The 15,582-nt window shown below is 39.2% G+C and overlaps 2 protein-coding genes across 2 annotated transcripts in view; one reads left to right on the top strand and one right to left on the bottom strand.

The window, feature by feature from the left end:
- LOC126253275 (pro-corazonin-like) overlaps window positions 1–9,043 on the bottom strand; it is a 47,291-nt gene extending 38,248 nt beyond the window's left edge. Inside the window, exon 1 of the mRNA XM_049954490.1 lies at window positions 8,965–9,043. Within this exon, the coding sequence (XP_049810447.1) occupies window positions 8,965–8,966 (2 nt within the window). The 5' untranslated portion in view covers window positions 8,967–9,043. The remainder of the gene's footprint in view (window positions 1–8,964) is intronic.
- A 415-nt stretch (window positions 9,044–9,458) lies between these two features.
- Window positions 9,459–15,582, top strand: part of LOC126253675 (lateral signaling target protein 2 homolog) — a 306,841-nt gene continuing 300,717 nt past the window's right edge. The window contains exon 1 of the mRNA XM_049955195.1: window positions 9,459–9,681. Coding sequence (XP_049811152.1) covers window positions 9,646–9,681 — 36 coding nt within the window. The 5' untranslated portion in view covers window positions 9,459–9,645. The remainder of the gene's footprint in view (window positions 9,682–15,582) is intronic.

Here is a 15,582-nt window from a genome sequence, read left to right as displayed (position 1 = left end):
AATCAGTGGTAAGACATTGGACTCGAATGCGGGATGGCGATGGTTCAAATCCGTCTCAGGCAATCTAGATTTAATTTTCGGCGAATTTCCCTTAAAAAAAAAAGAAGCGCGTTCGAAGACGAAAACGGGTGCTTAAAGAAGTTCTAAATTCTCAAGAAAATAGAGAGTATGCTATAGGGAGACTTGGTAATATATAATGCGTGCAACAACCAAGAGCGGTGCACGAATTGGAAAGGGCATAGGGAAGTGATACAGTCCGCCTCTACACTTCAATCTCTACATCGAAGAAGCAGTAACGAAAATTTAAAAAAAAAAGTTCAGGAGTGGATAAAAGTTCAGCCTGAAAAGATAACAATGATAACCAGAAAGAAAAATGCTGCTATCTTAGCACCAAAAAAAGGCGAACATATCCTGGGCAGACTTAGGAATACAAAAGAAGGGATCTAGCTTTTCGACTTATCTGGCTGCTTCAGAGACATTTGGATCGAAACAGCCTGACATATCCGGAATATTTTACTTGTCAGTATTAGCATCCATATCACGTAATATAAAGCATCGTGCCAAGTAAAGTAACATGATGTTATGTCGTACAACATGATACGTGCCATCACGTCATCCAACATGGCACTAATCATGTCGTGCAATATGACACAAGGTGTCGTTAAAGTTTAGGGTGCATTCATTCCCACTCTGAAATATTCCTATTATAGATACACCCCAATCTCGGATACGTCCTGTTGTACATGCACCCCATTCTCTAGGCGCTACAGTCTGGAACCGAGCGACCGCTACGGTCGCAGGTTCGAATCCTGCCTCGGACATGGATGTGTGTTATGTCCTTAGGTTATTTAGGTTTAATTAGATCGAAGTTCTAGGCGACTGATGACCTCAGAAGTTAAGCCGCATAGTGCTCAGAGGCATTTGAATCAGCCATAAATTTGTGTCTGATTGTCCTTACACCCCCCACCATACATGTAATACGGATTGGTCTAAGAGAGCTCACTTTCCGGGGAAGTAGGGTTAACTAGTAAAAAAAGTGCGAATATGTCACGATGTCTTTTATGTTGTCAGACAGTCGAAAAGCTAGTTTCCTTCTTTTGCATCCCTAACTCTGCCCAAGACATATTCACCTTTTTTTATGCTACGATAGGAGTATTTTTTGTTCTGGTTCCTAACTTTACTCTGTCATAACTTTGAAATTAGACCTCCATAACTTGGCAACCGATGTAGATTTTTGACTCGGGCGACGACTGATCCAGTACAAGTTTCTTTGTTGTCTTTTGAACCACGTTGCTTATAATGTGGCAACGGATAAAGCTTTCAAAACACAAGGGGACAACCATTAATGACATGTATTTTTTTACCTTCTTACAAAATTGTAACTGATTCGCACAATTTTGAAACATATAATTGGTGGGCGTAAGAAAAACTCACAGAAAACGTGTTTTATGCATGTAAAATCCGAATGGAACTAGATTTTTGAAAGCGCATTTTCAGTTGTCGTATAAACGCATTTTTATTTATTTGATTCACTTTAAAGTTTCCTCGCTTTCAATTCACGTAAGAAAGAATTTTAGGTGTAACATTCAGCTCGACTTCAAACCATAGTATCTCGAGAACGGATAAAGTCTATTGGACAAAAACATTTCATTTTGACTTTATCAATTTATCTGCTTTTGTGCAAAGTTTGCACCGATTCGTACAAAGTTAAAGCATAGGAGTTGTGCGCTTCAAAAACCTCCCAGGAAAATATTTAGGCGTCGTACGGCGACAACGGACATCCATTTATCTATCTTAGTGCAAAGTTTGAACCGATTCGTATAAGTTTAAAGCACAGAAATGGCATGCTTCAAGAAACTCCCAGAAAAAAACGCGTTTTTTGTGCTTATAATCCAAACTAAGCAAGATTTTTTTCAAACGGTTAAAAGTTATCTTACAACACGGCCCGATACGCCGATGGACCAAATTTGAACCATCAGTCTCGCTCCAGTCGGAGTTATTTAAGGGCGACTCTTTTTGCACGTAAAATCCGAACGGTGCACATATAAATGGTGCCAACAGCTGAATATTAATCTCGACTCAATTAAAATCTTTTGAAAGAGGAATTAATGGATTCACACTAATTGCCTGGACGCCAGCTCCAGTTTGTCGTTCAAACGTTGCTTAATGTACCGTAACTTACTAGAGTGACGGGGTATGATGTTCGAATGGCTACACAAATGGCCTCTGGTCCTGGAAAACCAAAACGTTTCACTCCATGTTCCTAGCTCAAATAGGAACCGGACACCGAGACCACCCCAAACCACAATTTTGCGCTCGACTTTTATCTGCTGATGACATTGCTTCCTTAGCGAAAGTGAGGAAACTGCAGGACCTGCTGGCTGGAATGAACAGTCTAAGGAGAACACTGAGAGTGCTCCGAAGAAAGAGGAAAGTAGAAAGCAGTAGCAAATATGAAATTAGTGATAAGTCTAACTCCAAAATTGGTGACCAAGTAGTAGAAGAATTTAAGGAACTCTGCTTCGGATGAAAAATAACTCATAATGGACGAAGCAAGGAGGGCATAAAATGCAGACTATCATAGGCAAAGAGGACAAACCTGGCCAAGAGAAGTCCGGTAGTATCAAACGTCGGCCATAATTTGAGGAAAAAATTTATGCGGACAAATGAAACTTTTTTTAAAAGCAAGTTCATTACAAAAAAATCCTTTTACATGTAAGTAATGTTATCTTTCAAGAGTAACCCCCTTCAGCCGCAATGACCGCCTTCAACCTTGTCCTGAAGCGATCGCACGCACTCTTTAAAATAGCGCTGTCCATATTCGCGAATGCTGCTTCAATTGCGGTGCGTAGAGATGTGACATTACAGTGCCTAGTCTTAATTGGAAACTCTTTCGACTACGCTCCTAACGTAGTAGTCGAGGGGGTTCAAATCCAGGTTATTCGGGGGCCAGAGCTCCTTTGACCAGAGCAGGCCGGAGTGGCCGGGCGGTTCTAGGCGCAACAGTCTGGAACCGCGCAACCGGTACGCTCGCAGGTTCGAATCCTGCCTCGGGCATGGATGTGTGTGATGTCCTTAGGTTAGTTAGGTTTAAGTAGTTCTAAGTTCTAGGGGATTAATGACCTCAGATGTTAAGTCCCGTAGTGCTCAGAGCCATTTGAACCATTTTTCCTTTGACCAGAATATGCCAGTTTTGGACTAAATGGCTCGTACGAGATCCTCCTCTGCCATCCGACGCATTGTTCGCTAGCTGACATTCAATACTGACGCCAATTTCCTCAGCGATTCCCCGGGTCCTCTGAAATCAGCGCCTGAGCCTTTTCGATGACTGCCGCAGTTCGTGACACGCGTTTCCTCGAATAAGGTTTCCTCGCCGGGTTAGCGGAACATTCCACAGACTTATCCGAAACATTATACTTGGCCAGAATATCTTAAACAATCGATCTCGGGAACCCGAAGAATCGAAATATTTCAGTGGGCGAACGCCCAGCGCGATGACCGATGGCTCTTCGGTCTTGTCCGCAACATCTCGGCCATTTTGAGTTTCTGACTGTTTACTAGATGCCTAAGGCTTTCAAGAACGCCAATCGCGACTCCGGCGGAACTACGATATAGCGGGAAATTTAAATTGAAATTTATCCGTATTTAAGCGCCGCGCCGCGTCCTGTGCGTTTGGAACACAGCATCGTACGAGTATTATAGTTAATTATGGGCCATAGAAAAACCCATAAAAAAGAGAAGCGAATCTTTTGGGACGTGGTACTGTAGAAAGACGTTGGAAATTGGGCGGACCGTTAAAAAAGGAGGAGGTTCTCTGCAAAAAGCATAGAGGTGAGGAACCTGTGTAAAACACTGACAAGAAAAAGGGACAGCATATTAGGACATGTGTTACGAAACGCAAGATTTCAGTCCCATGTTATCTGAGGGAGTTGCAGAGGATAAAAACGGCAGCGGAAGAGAGATTCTGGAATATATCCAACAACAAAAAATGAGGATGTTGCGTGTAATATGTATCTGAGATGATGCACTGGTACAGGAAATGAATTCGTGACAGGCCGTATCAAACCAGCCAGAAGACTGATGACAAAAGGAAAAACTCCCTATATCGCTTTAGTTAAGTGCCGAGATTGTTCAGGGCCGATTTCTTTCCCAATCCGATCTTGCGCCCAATCTTTGATGACCACACCATCAATGGGACGTTAATCCTTAATCTTTCTTCCTTCTCTAACGACAACCAGACATGTATCTCAAAGAGAAGCGGTATCAAGTCCCGGACGTCTGGGATTGTGGTTGTGCTGGTGTCGATTTGGATACAAGAAAGCTAGTACGATGTCTTGGCTTTGCTCTTTAGTGGAATCTGCTCTGTGTGTACTGTAATATTACTAAGGCGCTGTTTATGTTAATAAAAAAGCTGAATAGTTATTTCCGACCATTAGTTGACCTTAAAAATGGCTCTGAGCACTGTGGGACTTAACATCTATGGTCATCAGTCCCCTAGAACTTAGAATTACTTAAACCTAGCTAACCTAAGGACAGCACACAACACTCAGTCATCACGAGGCAGAGAAAATCCCTGACCCCGAGTTGACCTTAAAGTATTACTTTTAGGATACTCTAATTTTTCATAATTTTCACATCTTGCGACACTGTCGCGAATACAACAGTGGCCCGAATATAGAATAAATTGCCTTTTCTTTACATCTATGGTCACAAACTTTTTGTTAATTTGCATTTGACATTTGATGATGCCACTGTGGCTACAGAACATTAGGACATTGTTTTTATAAAACAGATCTGAAGATGGTGACTATAGTCCGAAACCGGTAATCTGTTAACAAAAAGTTTGTGACCATAGACGTAAAGTAAAGGGAATTTACTCCACAATTTTAACCCAGAACATTGGGATACACTGTATACAACGTGGATATTTTCCAAACCTACACTCATCAGTTGTGAAGACAGAACTATTAATATACGTTAGAACAGAAATCATTTTCTCCTGTATGCTTTGTCGTGATTGACAAAGTATAACTGTTAATAAAATGTAAATGTTACCGTAGTGTAACGCCTAACAATCTGAAACGACGGCACTAGAAGGGGTTCTTTTAAAAATGGTTCAAATGGCTCTGAGCACTATGGGACTTAAATTCTAAGGTCATCAGTCCCCTAGAACTTAGAACTACTTAAACCTAACTAACCTAAGGACATCACACACATCCATGCCCGAGGCAGAATTCGAACCTGCGACAGTAGCGGTCGCGTGGTTCCAGACTGTAGCGCCTAGAACCGCTCGGCCACCCCGGCCGGCTTCTTTTAAAATTCCATGGACAAATCATCATATGTTTTTTTTGAGAATCTGGTGCTCCTTCCTACACACATAAGCCAAAAACCAATGAGATGAAGCTCAAAAGTTAGCGGCAAGTATAAGTGTGTCCAGTCAGTTATTCTGTGGTGCATTCTTGAATGAAAGGATGTTGGAACGAACCCGAAATTTATGTCATTGATATTGATCGGGTCTATCTGGGTGTATATCGAAGGGATGGGCTAGCAGGGGATGGCGATATTGTGCTTGTCACAGCAGACAAGAAACTCAAAATTCATCTAGATAGAAATTGAAGCCATGTGGAAAAATGTCTGGACAAAAGACACTGCAAAGGTAGTCTAATTGAGTCATTCTATTGACAACCAGGCTCAACCCCAGGGATAACCGATAAATTAAGAAAGATAACTTCAGCTCTGTAGAACATTTTCCATCCATATTGTCGTCATTGAAGGTGACTTCAGTCATCCAACAAGCTGTCTATAAGTGATCCTATGACAACATATTAAATGCTTTGTCTGAAAATGATTGAGAACAAACAGTCCGTAAGGCAAGTCATGACGAAAATATGCTTCATCTAATGGCGACAAACAAATCTGACCTCTTTGATAACGTTCACATTATAACTCGTATCAGTTTCCCTGAACCAGTTTTAACAACACTGATTTCATCGTATGAGTATATTTAGTAAATTAGACAAAGAGGAGCTCGAAATATTTAGCTCTAGGCAGGTGCATGTAGACGAACTAGGCTGAAGGTCAGAAAAGTAACTGACTAAGCACTGGACTGATATGTATCTAACAGAACAGTTCGTTCTGCCGCAGACCCACCATTGTATACAGTGTCTGTAAGGGAACTGCTATTGGAACAGTGTAACGCCTAACAATCTGAAACGACGGCACTAGAAGGGGTTCTTTTAAAAATGGTTCAAATGGCTCTGAGCACTATGGGACTTAACTTAGCTATGAAACAAATCACACAGTTATAGACAGAGATACCCTAAACGCAAGGTATTTGGCTGTCGTAAGTGCAGTGCGATAAGCCTTCAACAACTGCTGCAGGCAAGAACTCTCAGAAAACTCAAAGAAATTCTGATTACATTTAAATGCTGGCTTTGACGTCAGAGTAAGTGTCCATACACTCACGGATGTCAGGAATTGTAACTGAGAGTAGCAAAGTAAAAGCAAAAGTACTGATCACCGTTTTCAAATGTTCCGTTACAAACGATGATCCATGATTACTACCCCAATTTAATTCTCGCACCATTGTAGCAAAGACGACCGATATAGCAGGGTAAGTGTGGTCGAGAAACGACTAAAACCGCTAAAATTGAACAAGGTTCTTCAGCCCTATGGAATCCGTAGCATGTTCTATAAGAAATTGCTGCTGAGTTAACTCCTACGTTGATCACAGTATACCATACACATCTAGAACGAAAAACTGTTGCCGGCCGGTGTGGCCGTGCGGTTAAAGGCGCTTCCGTCTGGAACCGCGTGACCGCTACGGTCGCAGGTTCGAATCCTGCCTCGGGCATGGATGTGTGTGATGTCCTTAGGTTAGTTAGGTTTAATTAGTTCTAAGGTCTAGGCGACTGATGACCTCAGAAGTTGAGTCGCATAGTGCTCAGAGCCATTTTGAAAAACTGTTCCCAGCAGTTAGAAAGAAGCCTGTGTATAAGAATATAAGTGAAAGTGGCCAACAAAACTACTCTCCAGTATCTTCAACATCCCTCTATTGGAGAATCGTAAAACATATTCTGAGCTCAAATGAGGCACATGGCCCTCGAAAACATCGCTCATATGAAGCCCTACTCTCCTTTTTATCTCATCACGTTATGCAAAGTGCGGAACAAGAAAATCAAGTAGATGCAGTAGTTCTGGAGTTCCGAAATCGATTTGGTTCAGTAACACATCAACGCTTACTAGAGTAATTATGATCGTCTGAAGAATCTAATGAAATTTTGTGATTGGAATGCGAATTTGCTGGTACGGAGGACTCAGCATGTTATCGGGGATGAAGAGTCGTCGATAGACGTAGAAGTAACCTCAGTAACCAATAGTACTAAGAACCTTAAATTTTTCGCCGATTATGTGGTACTATCCAAAAAAAGTTGCAAAAATATTGTCAGATCTTGAAAGGTTTAAAAAGGCTACAAGGATGGGCAACTCGCCTTAAATGTTCCGAAATACGTAATTATACACTTAACAAAGGTAGGAACATAAAATGCTGTTGCTGTAATATTAGTTAGTCACAACTGGAATCACTCCACTCACACAAATACCTCTATGTTACAATTTGTGGAAATGCGAAGCAGAACGGTTCCATAGGTTCAGTCATGGGTAAAGCATTTGGTAGAGCTCGTTCAGTCCATTGGTAGAACACCAGAGAAATACAGTCTGTCTACAAAGAAGACTGGATACCCCTGTGCATCAGTCCAAGAATATTGCTCAAGTGTATGCGACATATACCATACATGAACAAAAGATGTCGTTGAAGGTATATGAATAATAGGAATAAGAAAGGTAACAGGTGGTATTGAACAAATATTAAGTAGTAAGAAGAGCCACATGCTTTTATTTATTTTCATTAAGGAAGAATATCACTGAAATGCTGAAAAATCTGGTCAGACAGATGTCTGAAACTAAATATCACTATTCTAGATACTGTATTTGCTCTGTATCTTTTTGCAGTTCATGTTAGTTAAGCTCATAGTTCATAGTTGGATCATTTCTTTACCCACAGTGCACTTTAAACAGTTAGCATACGATACCTAAGGACTTCTAGTACATTCCCAAGTTCCTTACTTAATACTTTTTCTAGAAATTAAGTAAACTCACACAAAGATTGACGAAGTTCATGTTGCCACAGGTACTGTTATAGTACCGAGTTAAAAGAAAGACAATGTTTATAAAGAGATAGATGGATTAAAGATGGGTCAGACAATATACTTATCAATAAGTGAACAATAGGAAGAAGAATTTGGAGTAATAGAATTTGGTACTCAGTACTGTTTGATTAGCCCCTGTAAAGTCAAATTGAAATAAAATTGTCGAAGTAAAGTCGTTAAGAAGCGAATTATATACTGGTAACCCAGTAGCTTCCAACTCGAACTTTCAATGCCTCTTTAAACTAAAAACATAACTATGTTATTGTACAATGAGCAGCACACATATCTTAAATATAATGCGCAATACACAGGCATGTGAAGCAAAATTAAAATAAAATTTACAGTGCTCAGTTAAATTTATTTCTATAGATTTCATACTAGACGAATCTAAACAGGTAGATAGACATTCATGAATTAAAAAATTGGACGATAGTAATTTAAAAGAAAAATTAAAAGGTAATCTAAATTTGTAATGTAACATGAACCCTTGATTGAACAATGTCATTCAAGATTGGTAGCAAAATAGAAAGATAAAATACATAGGCAAAGTAGAACCAACGCAGATACTCTAAATTCTGTTGAAAATTAAAAGAATTAAAGTATTAAAATGAAAAGAGTGTGCAAAGATATAAATAGTGATAAATGTTGAAATACACATTTATGTACAACACAGCAGGCAAGTCGCAATGCAGGATTTTGGTCTGAAACGAACAAAATTAAAATGCTTTGAAATAAATAAAAATTTTTAAGTGCTCACATTATCTATGGCGCTCGTGAAAGAACCGCAAAACTAGGGGTCTTGCCCAGAAGGTGATGATCCCCCAGCAGGGTTTTTCGGATATCTGATGCGGCAGCTGCAAACTACGGCATTTTATACCCCCTTTTCGTGCATACCGCGCATGTTACAGACTGCTTCGCCCACCCTTTCATCCCCCACCACTCGGCCAGCAACCCTTTGCAACTCCGCCCCCGCAAAATGAAATAATAAGCAATGGTTTTCTTTGAAAGTCCTCAAGATACCACGCACTTACAGGCACATTTTTTATGAGGGAGATACCTATTTCCAGGCACTAGAAATAATCAGGATATTTTTATGAAGGTAAATTCACTAAGTTCGAAGCTAATTTTTCATCTTTGGGCATGGTACCAAAAGCGCTAAGTTGCCGCGACCATCTGGCAGTGCGGAGTACCATGGAAAGTCGCACCAGGCAGCGCATGCGCACAGCGGCAGTGTGTCATTTGTTTGTTAATTTCGCTCCGTGACAGTTTTCATTCGCGGAAGTTTTCAGGTTTTACAATGGTATATGGGTCAGTCGAGTGTTTTGTTCATGTGATGTGAAGTGAGCGGGAGGTGTTAGTGTGGAGAATGCCTTTCAATATTTCATTTTACAATAGATAGACGTTTCACTGCCCCTGGCGCATCTGAAATATTTAGAAGATGGAATCCATAAGGAAGTGGTTCTACAAACCGAAGGTATGACTTAAGCTGTTCTTTATTAACAGACTATTATTTATAAGAGTTTGTGCTTCATACGATGACAGTGTCAGGTCGAGGTTAAGGACGCTGCGGCAACTTCTCTCTGTAGCGTTGTGTTCGCTGTCGATGTGTCACTGTCAGAAGATAACACTTCATAGAGAGAACATTGTTGATAGAAACACCTTTTCTATCCGTGACAGCATATTAGATGCCACAGTAATGTTAATCTTCACGTTTAGATGTGTTTGACCGCATTTATTCTTTAGTTAGGTGAAACTAAAGTGTCAGACCTATCAGATTTGTTACATAGGCCTTCTCCGACAGACTATGTTATTGCAGTACGTTTGAAATCTTCAACTTATACCTGATCCTCAACGTCTTTAGCATGTTTGGTGATAGAAGTCGAAAGCTGACAGTTCTTCATTAATATATTATGACAAATTGACTGTCGCACTTTCTCTTTGTGGATCACTACTTACAGACTGACTATGTACGTTCTTTCGGCAAGTTGTATGCTGAGGTTTACGATCTGTTGCCCGCTCTTGTAGCACCCAAGTAAGAGATCTTTTATTTTTTATATTTTTCGTGTTTTTTTGGGGCATACCTTTAAGTCCAAAACGGAATGTCTGTTGTAATGAACCTCCCAGAATTTTAAAAACTTGGACGAAACCAGTATGGTAGCTAAATACAGTAATAGTTATGTATTTTTTTTTCGGACAACACTCGGCAGTTAGAGTACACGTATCGTCGCGATTCAGTGATTAAGTCTTCCTCTGCCTACATCCATCTTATATGAACACATCTAATGTGCTCTTCTGCATACATTCCTACTGTCTGCTTATGGTACAGCTTTACCTGTGGTTTGTTATTTTTTTCTACCAATGTTCCTTTACTGTAGGACACTATTTTGGTTATCATTATTTTGAATATTTTGACATATCATAGTTGTTACTTGAGGGTATTTATTGAGCTTCACATTAAGTCTGTCAACAACTACACAATTGCTTATACAAACCAGTATGAAAAGATACACATTGGGAACTATGTACTAGATAGGGAATCTTGATCACAACTAATCCATGTGGTAAAACCAAATCATGATTAACAATAAAAGAACAAACTGCTGATTTTCAACAAGGTTTTTGGAAAAAAAGGAATTACTGTTAGATTTTTGTGCATAATACCCACATTTAGTCTGGTGATATTTATGAAGTATTATGAAAGTTCTACATCTTAGTTAGTGATTGGGGTAATACTGTGTATGGCCCACTCTCCTTAAATGGAATATTTCTAAGTGAAGTTGTAGAATTGTATTTGAAGGATTGTAGAAAGTACATCTAATTGGTCAACCATTCTACACTTATTTCCTATATGTTTATAAATTTTTGAGTATCAAACTTATCCAGCAGATTACAACATTACTTTGATTCTTTCACTCCATTCTTTCTTGTAATACATGATGTAGAGAATGGCTTTCTAATGTTTCTAATTAGATTTCAGTTTAGCACAGATCTGCTGGGCCTGACATCTCCTTCTCATCAGTGTCTGTTCAGTTATAGTCTTCTGCATGTCAGCAAAGACATGCTGTTTACATGACAAATTTTAATCTTGCACATAAATTTGGAACAACAATTTCGTTTAGTTATAAGTAAGAATAATATATTTATATTATTTGTTTTCTAATTATTGTGATTACAATAATTTTCAGTCTTGTTGATTTTTTTTAATAGCTGCTGAGTGACTAATAAGAACAGAGCACACTATTGACATTAATGCAAGACTGTAGTCTGAAATACCAGTGGCGTTGTTTGATCTAACTAAACAGTAAATTTTACGAAAAAGCCAGATTGTCATTGATTACTGTATTTTGAGGAGAGCAATTGAGCAGGTGGAATGCCTCTCATTCTTTCACGAGGTTGTAGTTCTTTGTAAGTTGATACTGTAGAACAAATTGACACATAGGTGTGCTTGACAATAAACAGGTAGGCCTAACTTAATGAGGTTAACACACTAAAAATTCATTTTAAATTCAAAAATTGCTTTTGCTAAAGTATTAAACACACATCACTAAATGCAATTTACTCCTTTGTGTTAACATTCATGAGATACAGTATCATTGCAATACACCTCTTTATGCTGTGTTTTTTTTATTATTTTTATTTTTTTTTCTTCCATGTCAGTAAAGCTCATAGCTGCATCATTTCTTTCTCCACAGTACGCTTTATGTAGTTAGAGCACAGTACGTCTCAAATTTTACCACTGTCTAATTGACTTATTGCAATGGCATAATACCCACCCTAGAAATCTAGACTGTGGTAACATAGTCGTTGCTCTGAACTAGATAGGTAGGTGACAGTTTTGGGGCCAAGAGAAATATTTGATATGAATTGCTGCTCTGACGTCACCTTTTTGTGCTTATATTCGCAGTTTTCTTGTTAGTTGGCAAAGCCAATGAATGTGAAAGAAAACCATGAATGTGGTGGCAGACTGTACTGTAGCTCTGACTGAGAACTAGGTATCTTGGAAGGTGACAGTTTGTGATTGGGAGAGTGCAACAAACATGGAACTGTAAAGTTCTGGTTGTGGTGACAGATTGATTTGCAGCTTAGATCATTTGAGAAAGTCACCGCTGATATAACTTTGTAGTCACAATGTTTTTCATGGCATTTGTTGAACATTTCCTACGTCATTGGTCAAAGACAACAACTTGTATCAAATATTCCTCTATATGATTGTAATTTGGGGAAAGTAACAAATGCAAATATGCAGTAAAGGTTGTGGTAAGATATTGATCTGAGCTCAGCCTGAAATCTAAATTCGTTCTATGTTTAACACACTATTGTTTAAAATTAAGTAAACTGTGAGGTTAATTCTGAGAAGCTATATTGTATTATAGAAAAAGCTGCTACTGGTATTTTGGTGTGTATTATGTACATGTATCCTTCATCAACTATGAAAAATACTTGGAAGGGGGTTACTATGTGATTTCTACCTATTAACACAACTGCTGATAGTGCAAGATGTAGCCTACTGTGCTTAGCTATAAGTGGAAAAAGTAATGGAATGCTGTTTATGATAGAGTGCATGACTGAAGTAAGACACCATTAATCTAAAACTGAGTTTTGTTGTCTTTAAATTTTAATGTTAGCATTTCTAGCCTAGTAGGTTTTTCTTTTCAAATCGCTGTCCCCGTGTTACCCACAAAACAACTTTCGCCATGCAGTAGGAGCAGCAGTGCATATTTTTAATTTCTGCATTATTCTGTGCAAATATTACAAGGAAGGCTAGATACCATTAGTTATTTCTGTTGTGGTTCACTCACTTCACCGAACCAGAATTGTTGATGAGCTTGGGCATGACGTTTGATGCTTCATCTGCATTTAAAATGAAGTGACTATACATTTTTACTGATTTCTTTGAAGAAGAAACTTGGTAAAAGTGTGTTTTTATTATTGCTGTAGGTAGTTGTCAGGGTTTGGACAGTTTCTCTTATTTTAGCCTGCTTAATTTATAATTTAGCTCAAATTTGTAATACACGGAAATACGGAAGCGTCCGATCCCGCCCGTCTGCTTTGACCCATGACGTCACAAATATGCCGGAAACAAAAACAAACACACACACTTTCCACAAGAAGCCTAATGACACTAACGGGACAAGCGTGGGAAATGGGGTGTTTGGGGGGGGGGGGGGGGCAAACTAAATGTAAACAAATTTAGACGCCTTGCGTAGCTACAACGTGTAAGTGAAGACAGCCATGCATGAATACCCACCCACCTCCCCAGGGGTCGTAAACCCCTGCAACCCATAGAAGATAAAGATGCTTCAGTAGCTGATTAGTGTTTTTTGTCTTTTTTTTTAAAAAATCTCACGGGATAGAACGAACAGATCAGAAAAGTAAATAAAATAAGATAAAAACAGAACTGGAGACAGCCACACTCAAACCAAACTCCGTGCCGTCATGATGTCACACACGACAACACCCTTACGTCACGGGTCAAAGCCGACGCGTGGGATCGGACGCTTCTGTCGACCCGTAGTACACTTTTTTTCCACTGGGTCTGACTTTCTTCTTTTAAATTTCTTACTACTATTTCCGTTCCCAATATTGGTAGTCCTTATTGCATGAAAACTTTCACTTGAAGGATGTAAAGTGGCGAGAAAGATTAATTCACTCCAGTCAGTTATTGCAAGAAAATGTAATATGGAGCATTGTAGTAGAAAACACCATCAGCTGCAGGATGAAGTAGTGTTGGAAAAAGCTGAATTCCTTAGTGGATGTTGATGAAGATATGAGACAGACATCTCTCTCCAGGTCATAAGCAGTTTCAGATGCAAAAAAGGGAAATGATGAAATTTAGTTGTTATCTGTTATTGTTTTGATCTTGGTTTGCTATTAATCAGTTCTATCAAATCATAATTTTCACTGTTTGTTGCTTTGCCATATTACATGCAGTGTGTGGGATTCATTGTTACTGGAAGAACCTTGTTCATCTTACTTAGCTACTGTGTAGATTTGCATAGTTCTGCAAGATCTGGTAACTGACTGCTCACTGGAATATAAAATTTTCTACACATAAATATTATGCTGTAAATGAATAACATTGATTTTTAATATGTGTTTTGTCACCACTCATATAATCTACATATTTTTAATTTTCTGTATTTTGTAAAGCATCGCACAGTGGTACTAGTGTATCTTTGGGCATTTAGTTACGTGGAACCTAGGAAGCTGGGATCAGATGCTGAGTTGGTTGCAGGATATTTTCTTGAAGCTGTGTTAAAATCGCACATACAATAAAGCTCAGTGTATTTGTGGCAAATGCAAAGTACTCTTCATTTTTCATTGTTCATTGAACTCATCTGTCCAGCAGTTCCTCATGCTGTCAGAACAGAAAGGCACCCATCGGTCATCTTTTGCAATAACACATAGTGAATCTTTCACAAAATTATTACAACAGAATGTTGGTACAGTTCTATGACTTGTAATTTTGTTAATCCATTTCTTATCTTTCAAATTAATAAAGAGATACCTGCTATTAGGTATATGTTGAAAACAGATGCTGGGTACACAAACAGAAGTTTGAATCCATTTAGGCTTATTCCCTTCACTTCTGTATCCACATAATTATAAAACTCAGCAAAACTGTTTTACTTACAATGGCTCGAAAACTTTGCAGCTGTTGAGGAATGTTGCAGAGAGAGAGAGGGAAAGAAGGCGAAGAGAGTATTGAGTCAGTTTTTTTTTTCTGTATCTATTTTTGTGCCTAATCTCATCTTAAGATAACAGTTTACATTTCTTTTTTAATTTCATCTGCTTCACAAAAGAGTACAGGTCCTTGTTTAACAATTTATACTCTGTGCTATTTTAGATAGGCCTAAAGAACATTCTTTGTGAAACTTCCTGGCAGATTAAAAGTGTTCACCGGATTGAGGCTCTAACTCGGGACCTACGCCTTTCGCGGACTAGTGCTCTATCGAGTGAGCTACCCAAGCACGACTCACGACCCTTCCTCACAGCTTTAATTCCACCGGTACATTGTCTCCTACGTTCCAAACTTCAAAGCTCTTCTGCGAACTTTACAGAACTAGCAGTCCTGGAAGAAAGGATATTGCGGGGACATGGCTTAGCTACAGCCTGGGCGATGTTTCCAGAATGAGATTTTCACTGTGCAGCGGAGTGTGAGCTGAGATGAAACTTCCTGGCAGATGAAAGCTGTGTGGCAGACCAAGACTCAGAGTGGGACATTTGACTTTTGCGGGCAAGTGGCCTACCAAGAGAACACCTGCCCACGAAACCCAAAGGTCCTGAGTTTGAGTCTCGATCCGGCACACAATTTTAATCTGCCGGTAAGTTTCATATTAGCACACACTCCGCTGCACAGTGAAAATCTCCTTCT

Source organism: Schistocerca nitens, chromosome 4 (assembly GCF_023898315.1).
Source record: "Schistocerca nitens isolate TAMUIC-IGC-003100 chromosome 4, iqSchNite1.1, whole genome shotgun sequence".
Classification (NCBI taxonomy): domain Eukaryota; kingdom Metazoa; phylum Arthropoda; class Insecta; order Orthoptera; family Acrididae; genus Schistocerca; species Schistocerca nitens.
Note: the sequence above shows the minus strand (reverse complement) of the source record. Positions and strands in the feature narration are given on the sequence as shown.